The sequence below is a fragment of the Anser brachyrhynchus genome (genome assembly GCF_964034855.1).
Source record: "Anser brachyrhynchus genome assembly, chromosome: 7".
In the NCBI taxonomy this organism is placed as follows: domain Eukaryota; kingdom Metazoa; phylum Chordata; class Aves; order Anseriformes; family Anatidae; genus Anser; species Anser brachyrhynchus.
The window spans coordinates 13,065,210-13,082,477 of record NC_137701.1 but is presented as its reverse complement, the minus strand read 5'-3'; the positions used below and the strand labels follow the sequence as shown (position 1 = coordinate 13,082,477).

The 17,268-nt window shown below is 50.2% G+C and overlaps 1 protein-coding gene across 2 annotated transcripts in view; it reads right to left on the bottom strand.

Moving 5' to 3' along the window:
* The window catches only part of COL6A2 (collagen type VI alpha 2 chain), a 29,245-nt gene that overhangs the window by 11,646 nt on the left and 331 nt on the right, over positions 1-17,268 (bottom strand). For both annotated transcript variants that reach the window (XM_080600190.1, XM_080600191.1), the window contains exons 2-25: positions 12,272-12,394; positions 10,753-11,351; positions 10,148-10,168; positions 9,381-9,446; positions 8,780-8,833; positions 8,625-8,669; positions 8,109-8,135; positions 7,537-7,563; positions 7,396-7,440; positions 6,365-6,418; positions 5,965-6,027; positions 5,633-5,695; positions 5,248-5,337; positions 4,454-4,516; positions 3,966-4,028; positions 3,642-3,704; positions 3,185-3,247; positions 2,713-2,763; positions 2,221-2,256; positions 1,803-1,865; positions 1,426-1,488; positions 1,126-1,161; positions 794-839; positions 217-369 (exon numbers count right to left, since the gene is read on the bottom strand). In XM_080600190.1, coding sequence (XP_080456316.1) covers positions 217-369; positions 794-839; positions 1,126-1,161; positions 1,426-1,488; positions 1,803-1,865; positions 2,221-2,256; positions 2,713-2,763; positions 3,185-3,247; positions 3,642-3,704; positions 3,966-4,028; positions 4,454-4,516; positions 5,248-5,337; positions 5,633-5,695; positions 5,965-6,027; positions 6,365-6,418; positions 7,396-7,440; positions 7,537-7,563; positions 8,109-8,135; positions 8,625-8,669; positions 8,780-8,833; positions 9,381-9,446; positions 10,148-10,168; positions 10,753-11,351; positions 12,272-12,365 — 1,948 coding nt within the window. In that variant the 5' untranslated portion in view covers positions 12,366-12,394. The remainder of the gene's footprint in view (positions 1-216; positions 370-793; positions 840-1,125; positions 1,162-1,425; positions 1,489-1,802; positions 1,866-2,220; positions 2,257-2,712; positions 2,764-3,184; positions 3,248-3,641; positions 3,705-3,965; positions 4,029-4,453; positions 4,517-5,247; positions 5,338-5,632; positions 5,696-5,964; positions 6,028-6,364; positions 6,419-7,395; positions 7,441-7,536; positions 7,564-8,108; positions 8,136-8,624; positions 8,670-8,779; positions 8,834-9,380; positions 9,447-10,147; positions 10,169-10,752; positions 11,352-12,271; positions 12,395-17,268) is intronic.

Sequence of the window (17,268 nt, the reverse complement as noted above, 5' to 3'; positions counted from 1 at the left end):
GAAAGTCAGCAAACTTTCATATTAGCAAATAATTGCTCAATTGGCCTACAAAGCTGAAAAGAGAAGAACAGAAACCGTTGTGAAAATGCTGAGCATATGGATGCAGACTAGGGCAGCTACAGACAAATCCGGAAATATGGAAGCTGGAGTGATCCAAGACCCTGTTCCCGGTGCCCCCTTCTGCCACTCCCCACCACACACACACGCACTCCAGACCTGTCTCCGACTTAGGGTCCTTGGCAAGGGAGCCCAACCGGCTGACCACGTTGACAACAAAATTTTTCTCCAGGGTGAAGTTGGTGTAACCAATACTCTCTGAGCTGTCTATGACGAACATGATATCCAGGGCACCGCAGCGCTTCTCACAGTCTGGGAAGAGGGAGAGAAGGAGGAAATCACAAAGGTCAGCAATGGTGCAAATGAGCCGCTATGGCAGAAGAGACCATCTGTGGGAAGATGGAGACATTTAATATCAAACCAGCCATCCACAGGGTCTGTGGTGCTGCCTGCAGCTGACAGCATAGGGATTTTACATGCATCTTTCTGTCAAGACATAGCAAAAGAAACCTTTTTAACCTAACTGTGTAATACACTATCCTGTCATCTACACTGTGAAACTTTATATCTGCAGTGGCAGAGAGAAATTTGGGGACATAAGTCCAGCTTCCCCTGCGTGCCTCTGAGGGCAAAAAGGCAGAGTGTTTCTAGCTGGCCCCTTTCACCATCTATCGAGTTGTTGTCCCCCTGCCCAACAACGGCTCTCAGCTCTGAAGAAAGGGAATAGTCCACTCACCACAGCACCCGCATGTCTCTCGCACATAGGTCATCACGTCGCAGTCCTGCCAGTAAAGGGGTGCAGGGTGAGTGCCTCGCTCCCTCCCAAAGGGAAAGGTTCCCCGTTCCCTTCCCACCTGGCCACCCGCTCCCCTCTCTCCTTGGCTCCCGTGGGAAGCCACAGGCCACCCTGTCTCTGCTCGTGGCAAGGTGGCTTCAGGCCTGCCCTGTGGCTCCCACACCAAGCAGCAGCAGGACTTAGTGCCCTGCTTCGTTCTCAGGCTGCACATGGCAAAACTGAGGCTGCCTAGGGTGGAAGAGCACCCAGGGGTGCAGAGATGCCCTACTTACAGTCAGGCCAGGATCTCCTGGTGGGCCGGGGGTCCCCTGTAGGAAGAGCACAAGGATTTCAGGCACAGTTTTTGGGAACTAGACATCAGCACCATCAAAAACTTGGCTTTGTGCAGAGGTCAGCCATAGGAAGGGTAGGAAAGCCTCTTTTGGAGCCAGAAGACATCCCCTCCAGCAAGTCCTGCTGCGGGGAGAGCTGCTGGGGCCCTCTGGGCTTTAGAGCTGTATGGGAGTGAGAGGAGAGGGGAAGGGAGAAGGGTGCCGGAGCAGATGCTCAGGCATGACGGCACGGTACTCTACCTCTGGGCCTGCCTCACCGGTTGGTCCTCGAGATCCAGGCTCACCTGCTGGGCCAGGATCACCCTGGGAGAGAAACAGAGAAAGGTTGAGTGTTTTCCTGGCAAGGCTGGTGATCGGGGCTCCTCCTGAGCCACTCATCAGGGCACAGCCCTGCCAGCTATGGTCACCAGCCTGCCACTGCTGAGCTTGGAGACATGGGAACATCTCCAGCACGTGGCTACATTAGTCAAGCAGGAGAGAGCAAAGTGTGCATGCTGGCAGCACACAGCACTGGTGTAGGACATGGCTCCTTGCCACGCGTCTCAGGCAGCCATTGACCTCACACACCCAGGGCATGCATGAGCAGGTGTGCACTGGTGACACAGAGGTCTGCTTACCGGTTCCCCCTTCTCTCCTTTTGTCCCTTGAGCTCCTTTTGGTCCAAGCTCACCCCTTCCTCCCTGTTTGGAGAAGGGAAAAACAGATCCATCAGAGCGCATATGGATGCACTCAGACGGAACAACTGCTGTGAAGCCATCATAAACACAGGCCTGCCTGGCCCAGAGGAGCACCCTTTGAACCAGCAGCTCTGTACAGAGCAAATAAATGGTGTTTACACAAGCATTGACTGAAGAATAAGGAAGTTTTGCAAAACATATTTCACATTGTTTCCACAGGAGACAAGCTTAGACGATACACCCAGGCTCTGCAGCTGCAGGTCCTGCAAGAAGACTGTCTCCTCGGCCACTCACCCCAAGGGCTGGGAGGCAACTACTCAGCTTTTGGGTCAGGACAAAAGAAATCAAATGCACTCACCTTGGGCCCTGGCTGACCCTTCTCACCCTTGTCACCCTGTGAGGGAAGAGGAATGGATGGGTCAGAAAGAATGGGCTTCACACTTACACCCGAAGTCTGTGATGAGGGGCACAAAGCTAAACAGTAGGCATAACACAGGAGTGGTGGTTGGGGTGGTGGGCACAGCCACCTCCATGTCACTGTGGTCACATTGGGGTCCCCAGTGCCCCCAAAGCGAGGCTGGGGGATCTGTGGCCAGGTTCAACCCCTGTGGAGCAAAGGAAGGATCTCCCTAACACGGGGGTCAGGAGTGGGGACAAGAACGGGATGCTGGAACTGACACTGAAAAGCTGCTTCCTCACCCCCCTTCACTTCACTTTCCTGTGGCCCTCATTTTTCTTCCTCCTTCCCCCTTTGCCCAGGCTGCTCAACTCTGATGTTATCCTCCATTGAAACAGGCTTCCTCCCATGCTGCGGCAGTATGCCTGTCTTCATTGGATGAAGCATACATACCTGTGGTCCTCTGGGTCCAGGGTAGCTAAAGCCAGGCCTGCCTCTGTCACCCTTTGGTTAAATAAAGAGAAAGATCTGTCAGAATTCAAACTTGAGTTACAAACCCCAGCAATGCTGGTGAGACCAGAGCCATTTTCATCCCCTCCCTGGGGAGAAACACCCCCAGGAGCCATCACTTCTTTGCTTGCTCCTGAAACAATGGGAACGGCTGTCCAGAGTGAGGGCATGGGGTCCTGGGGCCATGACATGCCTGGGGCAACCCTGAACCTGTGCAGAGTGAAGGATGCAATCAGAGCTGCCTTGGTTGGAGCAAGACCTAAGTCACTGTCCACAGGGAGGCTCAGGATCAAGCCTTCCTGTTTCTGAGACACATACGTAGGTCAGAAAATTTCTGCAGCAGTAACTGTCTTTAAAAAAAAATCCACACAAAGATGTTCTCGTTCAAATGCTGAGTTGCATTCAGGGACTTTACCTTTGGTCCTGGTGGTCCAGCGTCTCCTCTTGGGCCCAAGTCTCCAGGGTCCCCACGTGATCCCTGCAGGGCAGAGTTGGTGGGCGTGGGTGAGGGCATTTCCTGCAGCTCCCTGCCTGCACCAGGGACCACGCTGGGTAAATGGGCTGCTAAGGCGATGTGAGGCGACCTCCCCCCATCTTCCCCAACCGTAGGATCCTCTCTGGTGCAGTTATTATAGGGAGATCCTGAAGTGTTTCTCAGCTCAGCTCAGAAAGCAGGGGCTCCTGGGTCCTGCAATTTCTCCTTGCCCCCATTAAGGACTAGCTGGGGGCCCCTGGGCCAGTTTTAGAGCCTCCCTGAGGACAGGTCACGCAGGCATCCCTCAGCGGGGGTAATGCAGCCAGCTTATGTTGGCAGCGCCAGCTGTCACTGCAGAGGGAGGGCACGGTCACACAGATGCCCCAGAGTGACTTACCGTCTTCCCTGGCTCTCCTACAACACCTGAAGGGCCTCGGGGTCCTGCCAGTCCTTGGTCTCCCTACAAAGCAAAGCAAGAAGCGAGGGGTGAGAATATGTAGGAGCAGGTACAGGCAGACCCCTCTGAGTGGTGCAACAGGCTTTGGCACCTCTGGAGACATCAGTGTCCTGGCCTCCTATCTGCAGCTCTCACTGCACAGATAGCCCATCTTGCTCCTCTTGCCAGGGATGTGTGTGAGGAGCAAAGCCTGGCAAGCTGCCTTGGCTGGCAGCAGCGCTCTCCCTCCCTCCTGGCTATCATGAACCCTTGCTCTGTGCTTACCCTTGCTCCTTTGCTTCCAACCTCACCGGGCAAGCCCCGAGGACCCTCTGGACCAGGATCTCCCTGTGAGGAAGATAAAAATACACCTTGTCAGGCACGTCTCCACCTCTGTCTCTGTGTGTGGCAGTCCTCTCTGGAGTGAGGAGGCATAACACTGTTCTCAGATCTGGTGCTTCTTGGCTCGAGAAGCAGTGTCAGGGCAGTGTGCTCTCTGAACACAACTCTTAGGCAGCTTTACTGCCCTTCATCCCCACTCATCTCTGGATCAAGTCCTGGAAGTGGAGGCCATATATGCTGGTTTTGGGGGTGACTGTCACAGCTCCTTAAAGGCAGAACAGGCAGCAGGCACAGAAGGAGCAGATCCCACTGGTACCTTCAATTCCCAGCTCTGGCTTTGGGCATTCATGTCTGGGCAGTAGAGCATCACGTGTGTCAGTCCTGTGCACATTGGGCTCATTTGCAATGGTCTGGGCAGTTGCTTTACTCACTCTTTCTCCCTTGGTCCCTGGACCGCCTTTGCTGCCCTTCGTCCCTGGATCTCCACGTCGACCCTTGGAAAACACAGAAAGTGGTCACATAAACAGGATGCCAACATGGATTCCAGCTGAGGTGACACTTGGCTGCCCTGCCTTCTCCCTCCTGGCCCAAGAGACATCTCCTTGCCCCCTTAAAGAGTCTGTGCCTGGCAGCAGGGCAGCAGGGATGCCCATGATGGCACTGCTTGGGGGAGTCTTGCCTTTGGATTTTGGGAAGCCACATCCAGACTATTCTTTCAGAAGAGTGGTCGTCACAGTGACCACAAACACTCATGGTTCATTCCCTCAAGATTAAATACTCTGCTTTACTTCCAGCTCATCTGGCTTTGCTTCCCCCTCTGGATGTTGCACAAGGACTCAAGCTGATCTCCACCCTCTGGGCTCTGCCATGTGGTGCTGGTGGAGCTGTGCTGTTATGCTGTTTAAGCTCCTTGCCAGATAGAGACCACATGGTGCCAACCGCCAGGACAAACTCAGAGGTTATTCCCCCGTGTGCAGACTGGGATGAGCTCCTCACACTGGGGTTTATCAGGAGTGGCAGACAAGGCCAGCAGCATCTGCATGACTTTTGGGATGCAGAAAGCAAGGCAGGCAGGCTAAATGAAGTAGTTTTTCAGCCTCATGGCTCAGACATCACAGAAATAGGTTTCTGTTTCCTTTCCCGATGACCTGTCCAGCACTCATTCATGAACCTGGACCAGGTTTCACGGCATACCCACTTTCCAGGGAGCTATTCAGACACTTACAGGCTCTCCTTTGGGTCCAGGGGGTCCCGTTTCACCTTTTCTTCCTTTGATTCCAGCAGGTCCTTGAGCTCCAGGGTTGCCTGGAAGTCCCTGGAAGAAGAAAAAGAAATAGGATTTGTCAGAAGAGAGGTCAAGGTGCACACCATAGCCTTTCTGCCTGGGACAAGATGGGAAGAGGAGCACAGATGCAGAGCTAGAAAGGTAAATCCTTTTAACTCCTTGTGCTTTCCCAGTGCTGGTGGCTAGTTTGCAGAATCATCAGGGTGCACTTGTATTCGGGCCACAGATGTACCACGACCAGCAGCTGCTGCTGCTGCTGCTGCTCCATGCCACATAGAGCAGTCCCTAGGAGGACAGAGGAGACACAAGTGCTGTGTGAACCTACCGGGCTCCCTTTTTCTCCTGGAGGTCCTGGGGGTCCGCTGCGACCAGGCCGACCAGGATCTCCCTGAAACAAGAGAGCAGTGATCATTGTCTACATTGTTAGCACATTGCTGTGCACTGCTGACATGCACCATTTGGAGCCTAAGGTGCAGGACCAGCAAGGGTCTTCCCTTGGCTCCTGCATCTGGTGATAGGATCCAAAAGCCAAGCAGACAGAACCCATCTACTCCATGAGTATGAAGGATTTAAGAGTAAATACAGGCAGTGGTGTGTAGCTGTTGCCACTGGTGGTCTTTGTCCATACTCTCTGCTGGCCATTCGGAGTACTTGTACCTTTATGCCTTCATCTCCTCTTTCACCTTGGTCTCCTGCATCTCCTGGGTAGCCATCAGGGCCCTAGGGAGAGAAAGGACAAAGAACCATGTGCATTTTCCCTGCAGAACAAACCAACTCACTCGTAAAGTCATTCTCTAGAGACTGAAACTCAGTTTTTGCTTGCTGCTAGTGCTGATGAGGGGAGCAGCTGCTCCTCTGTATATGGAGAGGGAAGATTCCAGCTTTCCTGCCCATGGCACAAAAAATGCAGGCCTGGGGATCCCAGACCTGGGATCACATCATGCAACAGGTAGGAAAATGGGGCAGTAACCTCTTGTTAGTCATATCTTTCTGCCTGTGCAACTAAAGCTGGGGCTGCACGCTTGAAGTGCTGAATGAAAGAGCAAAGCATCCCTACCTTGTCACCACGGTCTCCCTTGCAGCCTGGTGGTCCAATTCGACCCAGCTTGCCCTGGAGAAATAGCATTCAAAAGAAAGAGACACAAAAGCTCTAAGTGTCTGCAGGGAAAACACAGTTTTTTCCTGTTAACAGTTACTAATTTTTAACATCACTATCTGGCCATACCTGTGATCAGTTACAGAACAAATAGTAAGAGTATTCCTTAAGCAGGATTGTTGCTGTCTGTGGTGTGCAGAAATAAGTGGAGAAGGAAAAAAGTGCGGGGGCTTTAGAAAGTCCTGAGTGTTGTCCTGGGCTCCCCCTGCAGACGTGTTAAGCTTCTGTCTTACAGCTTCGGCAGGCATGTTAGAAGTGGGGAGAATTGGTATGATCTCACAGATGTACTTGTTGAGGATGTAAGACAAAGTACAGAACAAAACCAATGTGTGCTGGCCTGTGAGCAAAGCCAGCTGAAACTGTATAAATTTAGCCTATCCTGTTCTGGTACATTTGCAGAGCATGCAAATAGGGGGTAGGTCATATCCCTCTGCACTCACCTGAGAGGGGACAGAGGATTTCGGGGTTTTGTTATGAGGTACTTGAATGTGGCTTTAATATTAAGAACAAACATTAGCTCAGAGAGAAAATTTCAGATTCTTTGAGGAACTGCCTTGAAAACCAAATTTCTGCAAACATTTCTGTGCAAATGTCCTCTAGGGGTCACTAACACTCAAGATGAGCGATCTACACCCAGATCATCCTGCAGCTGGAAGGCATCCTGGGTTATATATCGAGTTCCTGCAAAGAGCTTTCTAAGGGATAGCACTTCTGTGACCTGAATGAATACATCTCCAGCTAGCTCAAATATTTCTACAGGACATGCAGAATAACGTGCAAATAAGTTTTTAGAAACTTCAGTCAGACTGGGATGGAAGGAGCCAAAAACCAAGTGTGGGGGGTGAGAGAAAGGGAACAACCTGTGGGGACAAAGGGACTTAAACAAATAAAACAACAGCAGTGATGTTACAGGGGGCACTCCATGCCGTTACCTTCTGTCCATCGGTGCCGTTCCTGCCTGCCAAACCAGCTGCTCCCTGGGATCAGGGGAAGAAAAGAGGGATCAGTGATCTGTTGACACACTCAAGGGTTTGTAGTTGGAACAACATGCAAGTCAGAAAAGGTGCTCTTACCCTCCGTCCATCGGATCCAATCTCACCCTAGGGACAGAAGAGGACAGTAGTCAGCCACGCTCGCTCACCACACCAGCCTGTGCTCAGACAAGCCTTCCTTCCCTCCTTCAGGTGCACAAAGACTGTGGATTCTCAGGCAGCATTTTCTGCAAATGACTCTGCAACCTCCTTGTCCCTCCCTGGCCTCCCAGAAGTGGAAGCCAGGACCCCTTTCTCCAGGGAGCTCCTCCCCTCAGTCTCCAGACCCTCTTCTTGTGCCAAGTGCGGTACTTCCCTGACCTCACAAGGAGAAGAGAGGTCTGCACCAGCTCAGGACCAACCTGTGCCTGAGCGAGGAATCACTGGGTGCAGTTGCTCCTTCCACGCTGGAAGCAGGCTACCCCACTTCCCAAGCAGACGGTTTAGCATCAGCATGTCACAGGACTCTGAGCGGTGCCTGAAATCCCTCCCTGTTTCTTCAGTTACATGCAATGGAGGTAGTTGTTCCCCCCATCACAGCTGAACTCTCCCTCTTTGCAGAAAAAAGGTGCCCCCCAGTGCCCAGACATACCATGCAGGCTCTTCTTTCTCACCTTTTCTCCTTTCAGCCCTGGAACACCCTGGAGCAAGATAAAAAGGGAAGAGGGAAGATGCTTTGTTTAGTGCCTGCAATGAGCAGGAGCAAAGGCAGCAGGGCCGGTCGGCATGCTGGGCATCTCGGGTGGGAACGGGCAGGTGGAAGAGAGGAGCAGAGCTCTCTGCGCCGGCCCAGACTGACACGTGCCTACTGACAGGCAGCAGAAGGATCCCAGTGCTGTTGATACTCTCCGGGGGGAAAGTCTAGCAATAATTCCTGAAGTCACATCAAATGCCAGAAGTAAAGCAGCCAGATTTACAGAACCCCTTAAAGGAGGCCACAGTGGCATTCAAGTGCACAACTCAGGGACTGGTTGGTGGGTGTTTTCTGCTTTCCCCAGTACAGGGGAATGCTGGGGAGTGACATAAAGGGAAGCAATGCCGAGCAGTGGGAAATTAGCCTGACTCACCCCCTGCTTTACCAAGAATACAATGAAGGCAAACTGCTCGGCTTCTGACTATATGATTCTTACCTTGGGACCAGGGTATCCAATTGGACCTTCAATACCTGGGTCACCCTTAAGGAAAGAAGACACTAAGTGTTACCTCAAGCAAGGCACAGATGCAACCCCAGCTGGCACCAGGACTGCGCTCCTTACTGTGACAGAGAGGTAGTTTTACAACTCACCTGCTGTCCCTTCATACCAGGGGAGCCTGGTTCACCCATGCTCCCCTTTGCACCCTAAGGGAAAAAACAAACCACAGGTTAGGACTTGGTGATGACTGGGAGAAAAAGTCAATTTCTGGTAGCATCAGGTTCCTACAGGACTTGGGGCAGCTGTATGGGGATGGGAACACACAGCCTGGCTCCACAGAGCTTGGAGCTCTGTTGGGTTGTGGGTAGAGTGAGACCCTGCATACAAGAGGGCTCTGCTGTGGGCAGTGGGAGAACTGGAAACAACTTCTGCCTTGCTCTTCTTGTCCCTGCACAGCTTCTCAGGTGCTGAAGGTCCTTTCCTGACAGCTGATGCTCAGATGTCTCTTTGTACACATTGGTCCCTTGGCCTTGGCATGGACATGAGGAGACACTGGTGCTGGGTGTGTGCTCCTTTCGGCACGGCCCTGCAGTCTCCCAGGTCCAAGTCAGATGCCGGGCAACTATTTCGCATGTGGGAGCTATATCTGAGGCCTGAGACCTGTCTGTGCTCACTTGAGGTGAGATCTAAGGGGCTCTGCAGTGTCTGCAACGGTCACTGGTGTTATTCTTCCAACGGGTCAGAGTAACCTACCTTCTGCCCTCGGAGTCCCTTGGGACCAGGAGGACCTGCGATCTCCAGGCAGCTCATCTTGTAGCACTGAAATACACCAAATTAAACACGAAGTGTAGCCACTGTGCTGCAACATGCCTTCTGCTGCATGTTCTCAGCCAGCCTCCACTCAGAGCGTGCACTCTCCACGCCTCTCCCCCTGACTGCAGCAGTAAAAGCTACCACAGGCTCCAGCTGGGTCAGAGCTGAGGCAGCAAAAAGCACATTGAAAAAATCTACCCCCATGTTAGAAGTTGCCACAAGCACATTCATTACGGATTTGGCTCTGGGTTCAAGCTCAAAGAACAGGACTTGCTAAGTGTCAGCCATGGGATTGTGGGCTTGCTCTTCTGGGGCTACCAGGGCACATGCATGCCCTTGGGAGCGCCACTCTGCACACTCCTCTCCTGTCCACGTGGCTGGGCAGGAACTCTAGTTTGCAGAACACCTATAAAACATGCCTTCAAATACAACATAATGAAATGAGTCTCTTCAATAGACTTGTATTCATTGCCATGAGGGAAATCACAGGTGAGGGAAAGGTAGAAAGTGAACAGTCCAGCATGCCGTTTCAACTACTGGGTAAAGGGATGGGTGCCCATGCTCCACACCAGTCCCCAAGTGGGCAGAGCCCCATTCCATGCAGCTCAGTGTAAAACCAGGCCCACTCCTTTGGAGTACAAGCTGGTCTTCGTTAGCAAGCAAGGCAACTAAAACTATGAAATGGAATGCAGATGCTGCTCACTCACCTCAGCATAAGCTTCATGTTTCTGGAAAGGAGAAAACAGGATGAACAGAATCAGTTAAGGCAGTCAGCTCTGAGAGAACAACTGCATCAAACCCTTGGCAATGCGTGTGACGGTTGACGGTAGGGGAAAGGAGGTGATTACAGTCCTACAGCTTTAAACATATCCTGAGCAGAGTCCCCCATTGGTAGCGCCTCACAAATGGGGCCCCAGGGACCACTCCAGCAGTGGGCAGGAGGCTCAGGAAGCCTCACAGGTCCCAGTGCTGCCCCTTCCTCCATGTGCCCCTAGGTGGGGCACAGGTCTGGCTTGAGCAGCAGCCAGGACTTGGATGGATCCTGCCTAGGGGAGCAGAGACAAAACAAGGGGCCCCGGTCAGGCACCTAGCCAGAGAAAACATATATGCTCAAGACCCCATTTGACCCCTTGGTGTTGAAAGGACGTAAAAAAAAGGAAGAGAAGCAAAACAATTTTCCTTGGTGGAGGAGCTCTCTAGAGCCTCACCATGAGTTGACCCACCCCACCGATGCCTCCATTCTTGTCACCCCTCTCTGGTGGATCCCCCATTACATTCTGCTCCTGGGGCAGCACAGGTCAGTGTCCCTCACCATCGCTTTGATTATCCTCTCAATAGTGTTCTCGTCGATGTTCAGGGCATTTTTCTGTGTGATGCTGTAGTTGCTGCGGTACAGGTCGTGCGGCGGGCTGGCAATCTCCCGAAGTCCCTGCTCATAGACGTTCTCACTGGGGGCCACGACAAAGAGCTTGATCCCCATGTCTCGCGCCCTCTCAGCTTGCATCTTCATTCCCCCACAGGGACTGCCAGTGACGTGGCCATCAGTGATGACTACCGCAAACTTCACATCACGGGCCGTCTGGCTCTGGAACTGCTGTGTCATGTTGGAGATAGCACAGTCCGTGAAGGTGCCCCGGCCAAGGTACTGAATAGCACGCAGCTTGGTGAGGTATATGTCTTTGCTTCTTGTTAAAGGGCTGTAAATTTCCACCACATCTGAGTAATGAAGTCCTCCAAACATCCAAGTGATGGAGACTTGGTTCTGGTAGACCTCATTCTCCAGTTTTTCAATGAACTGGGGGATGAACTGCTTTATTTGATCCACAAGGCTCTGGATTGGCACAGTCTGCAGAGCAATACTCTCTGAGGTGTCAATGATGAAGTACACACTGATGGGGCAGTCCGTCTTTTCTGCATGGAGACAATTTTTCAGAATTTGTCACAGCAGTTTATGCAATGCTGTACCCCCTTCATTATTACCCAGAAAGCTGGACCGAGGAGATTAGAGCAAATAGAGTTGTGAAGAGAGCAAACAACAGCACAAGGCATGAGGTTCAGCTTCCTCCAAGGGTGCTGCAACTCTAATCAGGAGTTATTTCTACCTAGACTGGAGGAAATGAGGACACTGAGGACTAAATGCCAGTTTTGAACTAAGAAGAGCAGGGACATGACTTTTGCTCTCCTGGACTATAGATGAATGCCCTGCCCGCTAAGTTGCTGGTTGCACTCTCTGCTTTAAAAACATTTTCAAAAGGATTACAGTGAGACATATAAATGAGATACGGGAAAAAGCACAAGTCCCATCTACCACTACCAGTATCTGTGTTCAGGTCAGAAGACTCCAATGTGAAGGACTTCAGATCTGCTCATTACTGAATCAATCTTGAAAACACTGTCTTTTTTCTTTTTTTTTTTTGGTAAATGTCTGTCTGGATGCCTAAATCATCTCTTCCACATTGCAGCTAGGAAGTGCTGAAATTGTAAAATTCAAAACAGTCTGTTTTCTGACATTAGAAATATATCTGAGTTCTGAAGACTCATCGGTATTTAGCACTGCATCAGCTGGGAGAAGCCACCACTGGCAGAGCTCAGCTCTTCTACTTCTCTGCACTGCACTCAAGATCAGAAATGGGAGTTTCAGTGCAGGACAGTGTTCCCTACAGAAAGACAGATGACTGCTCCAGGGTGTTGCCCAGGAGTGCAAAAGGGGCAGGAGAAGTATAATGTGCCAATGTCAATTCCTTGTGAGCAGGCTCTACAGCTGAGCATGGCCGTTGCTTTAAGATTGCTGCCTACAAAGGAGATGGACACCCAAATTATTCAGTTAATACCTGTACAGGAGGCAACAGGCTCCTCATCCAACTGAGCACGGAGAGAAACTAGAGTCAAACAAAGAAGAGTGGAAAAAAAGGCTTGTCGGAACATCTCAGCAGTTCCCCTGGGTGTTTAGATGCCTGCAGGAAAACACAAGTTACATGTTAAAGACAATACACCAACTCTTAGCTCTGACAGGAAAACATAAAGCTAGACAATGCTTCTTGTTAATTCTGTGTGAAAAATATGACCTCCCTATCACCGTGATGCATCACTGGGCCCCTTACTGTAGATTTTTATATAGACTTGAAAGCTAAGCAATTCAAATATTTCCTGGTGCAAACAGTGCAAATGATTTAGAAATGCTTGACCTTCTCTGTCTAAGGGAAAAGATCAGGTGGTGAAACTGCAGACAGTGTGTTGGGATCTTCTGATTTCACAGTTCCTATCAGGTGCATGTCCAGCTGCCTGTGATCACGCAGATCCTGTCACCCTAGGCCCCTGTGCATGTAACCATCCACACTTTCTTCACCTGTTCAGCCAGACCACAAGTGAAGGCATGCAGCAGGTCCTTTCCACTTCCAACTTGTCATGTGAGTGTGGTGATGCCTGCATATACCAAAAGGGTACAACATCCCTCGCTTTGAACCCATGGACAAGGGAGTGAATAAGCAAACATTAGAAGGAAAACACAGCTTCAGCATTCAACACATCACTGGGCCTCTGATGTCCAACTGCACAAGGGAAAAGTTTTTTTTGTAGGGTTACAATAACCTAAGCAGCAGAAAAGTTGGAGATCTAGTCTGAAAAGTTCTTGGGAATGTATATAGGTGTTCAGAGGAGCCAAGGGTTTGAAACGATATTCACAGAGAAAATCCAAGTGAAAGTTACCGACAGTAAGGAACACGGAGAAACAGTCAATGCTCAGTTTTATGTCTAGAGGACAATTGTACTAATTAGCTTGTCAGCTTCACAGCACACAGACCAGGAACTGCAATACCTACTTTTCTGCTTGGTGGTCAACCCAACACCAGACAAAAAGGTCTATGTGTGACCTCCGTTATGAAAAGAAGGCTTCAGTCCAGTCCAGAAAGAAGTCTTCTTCCTTACAAGTTCTTTTTTTTTTTTTTTTTTTTTCTGGGTGTAGCTCTTTGGAAAAGTCCAAGGCTTGAATAGCCCCCCAGTGCATTTATCCTCCCTGAGTGGAGCTGTGCTGACATTTCAGGCAGGGTTAGGGAGGGCAGGTTAGCAATGCAGCTTCGCTGCTTAGTTGCATGGAAAACAGCATTACCTGACGACTACAGTTAGCTCAGCTCCCCCAGCATTTCCTTAGCTCTCTCCATGAGGCTAGTCAGCAGTTATTCTCTGGTTGGACACACTCCATCCTAGTTTACACTGAAAGCTGCAGCACATCATAGGATTCTGCAAACTCGTTTACGCTGGAAAGACTAGTTACTATCAGTGCCACCAGTATCCTTACAACACAGACAGCCTTCCTCCTTGCTAAGGCCTGTGCTAAGGCTTATGCTAACAAGCCTGCAAGAGCCATTGCTGAGGATGGATTTTAGATCAGGGAAGGAGACACTTCCATGCTCTTTTGAGGGCTCCTGGAGAGGGGACAAGAGGTACAGAGATACAAAAGCTTCAAGGAGTACCAACTTGAGTTGCTTCACAGACACAGATAAGAAAAACCCTCTGATGGTAAGGGACCTCTCACGTGCCTCCAGCTTAGCACCTAAATGTCTCTGTCAATAATTTTGGCCACATGTCCTTCTCTTTTCCCTCAAAAGAGGTTACAAAGCTGTTTCCAAAGAGACCCAACTGTGGCCTCATAAAGTCCACGTTTAGGTCAGCATAGCTTGATTTTCATTGTGCTGCATGGAACAGAAGAGGTACTGTAAGGATAAAATACTTTAATGCTAAGGGGGTATTTTAGTTAAGATCAAGCTTTCTCTCTCTAACTTTACTACAGGCCTTCCCCATCTTGTTCGTTCCCCACAAAGCAGAGCTTCAGGAGGTCCTGATCTCCTGGAAGACATGACATGCCTTCAGACAGCACCATTTTAGAGCCAGTCTTTAGTGACTGCTCAGGAAGCTGGAGACGACAGCTTTTGGAGAGGCTGTGAGTACTGGAGGCTTTGGCCAAGTGTCTGACTCATGGATCACAGCATCCTGGGTTTAACCACCTCCCTCCCTCCTGCCATGTGTGCGTGGGTGAGAAAGGCTCCGTGCAGAAGAGGTGCTCTCCAGGCAGGACCATGCAGCTGGAGGGTGCAGCTAAATTGCGGGGACAACCAGGCCTAACGCTGGCACAGGGCTGCCTGTGGCCACAGCCCTTGGGACTTTGGACTTCATCAATGAAGCACTGTAGCCTTTGCCTCTACACAGAGATGTGAGGCAGAAAAACTGTAGTTCAAAACACCAGGCACACTTCACTCCTTTGTCGTCCTGTAGCACACAGTCTCCTTTATTCTGCTCCATCACATGCAGGCTCCTTCTTAGAGATCACAGCCCTTCACCCGCGGTACACGCTGCCCTGCCCAACACTCGGTGCCTCCAGCCACCCCTGTGGCTCCCCTTCTTGCCTTGCCCGTATGAGGGCCAGGCACAGCTCAGCGCAGCTCCCCCGGCAGTGCCAGCTGCTGTGTGTGAGCAGGGGACAGGGGCTGCGGCATGCTCCGTCCTTCCCCACCCAGTGATGCCATTAACGGTGACTGGGAGCATGGGGGGCAAGGCTGCTACAGCCTCTCTCCCCATCTGAGGGGTCTCCAGAACTGGGGTAGGCAATGCTGCTTATTCTGTCCTCCTGAGTGCTATCAGGATGGTTCTACTGCAAATCTCATAACATTTGACATTTTCCTCAAAGCCCCACCTCCTGTTGTGAAATGCTCAGATGGGAATCTCAGATTTCACATTTTCTGGATGTTGAAGAAAATTTTTGAACATTGAAAAAAAAAATGTTATGCAAATTGGGAGCTCCTTATGTCTGAATACTTGGTTCTGGGCATGCTCTTCCTCCTTGACTTCTTTTCTCTCTCTGTCAGAGTAGGACCATGACATTGTAGGAGCACGTCCTTACAAGGATTTCTCTTGAAATCTTCTTCTGACAGTATTTGTATTGTTAAGTGATGCACCACTTTCCCCAAGAGAAAAAAAACCACGGGGAATCTTAAGCAATGGTTTGGGGTCATCTGAACAGATTTTGAGGGCATTAGGCTGTGCTGCACCATCCTCCCTGCATTAGGGGCTGTGCTCCTACCTGTTACCTCAGGTGCTCAGCAGAAACAAACAAGGCCTTTGCTGCTCCCACATTCAGACCCCAGGAGATGTGGCTGTTACCAGATCATTGCAAAAATATATGCAGTTATTTAGATAAAGCCCTGCAAGAATTGTGGTCTTGCATGAGGTCCCGAGTTCTCTACTTGTGGATTCCTCTTCTGACCCTGAATAACTGAATCAAATGCAACATTATGGCAAACAAATGACTTGCAATGACTTTTGAGTGTGCAAATTACTTTTCGCTTAGTTGCACACCCACAGCAGATTATCAGACAGATCAGATTTTAATGCTCTATAAAGGCCATCTCATGTGTCTGGCAGAGCCATGGTCTGCCTTCTACACATTAAAATTTCTGAAGTTCCTCTTGGTGCATGGTGTATTTCTCCTTCAAAACCACAACACCTATTATAGCTGAGCAAATTTTTCCCATATTTACATGAATTTTATTGCTCCACTCTCTAAGCTAACTCTGTCTGTCTGCAAGGAGCTGGTTTATGGACAGAAAAAGTGATTTTCTCTCAAGAAAGGAAGAATTGTATTAATTATGTCATATGCAGAATTAAGTTTGAAACTGAACTTCTGCTTCAGTCCCAATTTCTTTCATGGCCATGACCAGTGGGCAGTGCCCGTGGAGTTATCCATATGTGCAGACAGCGTTTTGTTCCTCTTGGATGTTTGCTAAGTAAAATAAAACCAGAAGAAATGCGTCTCATTTGGAATAAACGCATTTGTCAGAGTATCCACTCAAATGAGTCCCACAGTTTTAGTGTCTGGTCTGCCATCCACTAGGAAGATCTCCCCACAGCTGCAGGTAGTCTAAGCTCTTTTACAGCTCTCTTACTGCAATTACAGTGGGACATATACAAGAGAAAGCAAGCAGAGAGAAGGCCAGCGCCCTAGGAAGGCTGGGAGGAGGCAGCCTCCACCCGGCTGTAAGAGCAGGCTCCTCTGCAGGACCGTCTTGGTGATTGCAGCCGCACCCGCAGCCACGACTGAACCGCTGGAGCTCCAGCTCTTGCGACCAGAACTGAGCACAATTTACAGTGCTTGTGCAGACCCCCGACACCACAAACAGCCCCTTAGGTAGCAGACCCAGGAAGCAAGCACAACAACGTCACACACTCCAACTAGCTTGGGAGTAACTAATGTTCTCCTTCAGAACAGAGAGGAGCTTGTGCTGATGAAAACCACATTAACCGGGAGACACAGATCACAGGTTAGTCTAATCTGGAATCTGTATCTTTGTTTCCGAATATCCAAAAATCAAGGAGGAGTCGTATCGCAGATCAGTTGCTCTGCTTCACAGCTGCAGAAAAATACCATGCCACTACCACTGCAGTCACTTCACTCAGTTGTAGTTGGTGAGTTCAACTAAATTGTCCCAGGGAAAAAAAAAAAACAGTTCTACAGGTCACCATAGAGGGATTTTCTAGACTTCTGGCCCTGGCAGCTGAGAGTCTGTGGCTCACAAGACCTGTACCTCGAATAAACTCCTGAACTTGGAAAAGTGCCCGAGATATCCAAAAGTTGAAAGCCACATGGAAATAAGTATTGTTTTACAGCAGGTACTGTCTAAACACAATGTGCCTGAAAAATTAGTAGCTTGTTGGAGAATCCCTGGGCAGCAGCAACTGCTGTGCAACCCAAAAGGGCACGGGCTGGGATTTCAGAAGCTCCAGTTTGCAGCTGGAAAACCGTCAATAGCCATGCAAACGCTATAAAAGGAGAGGAAAA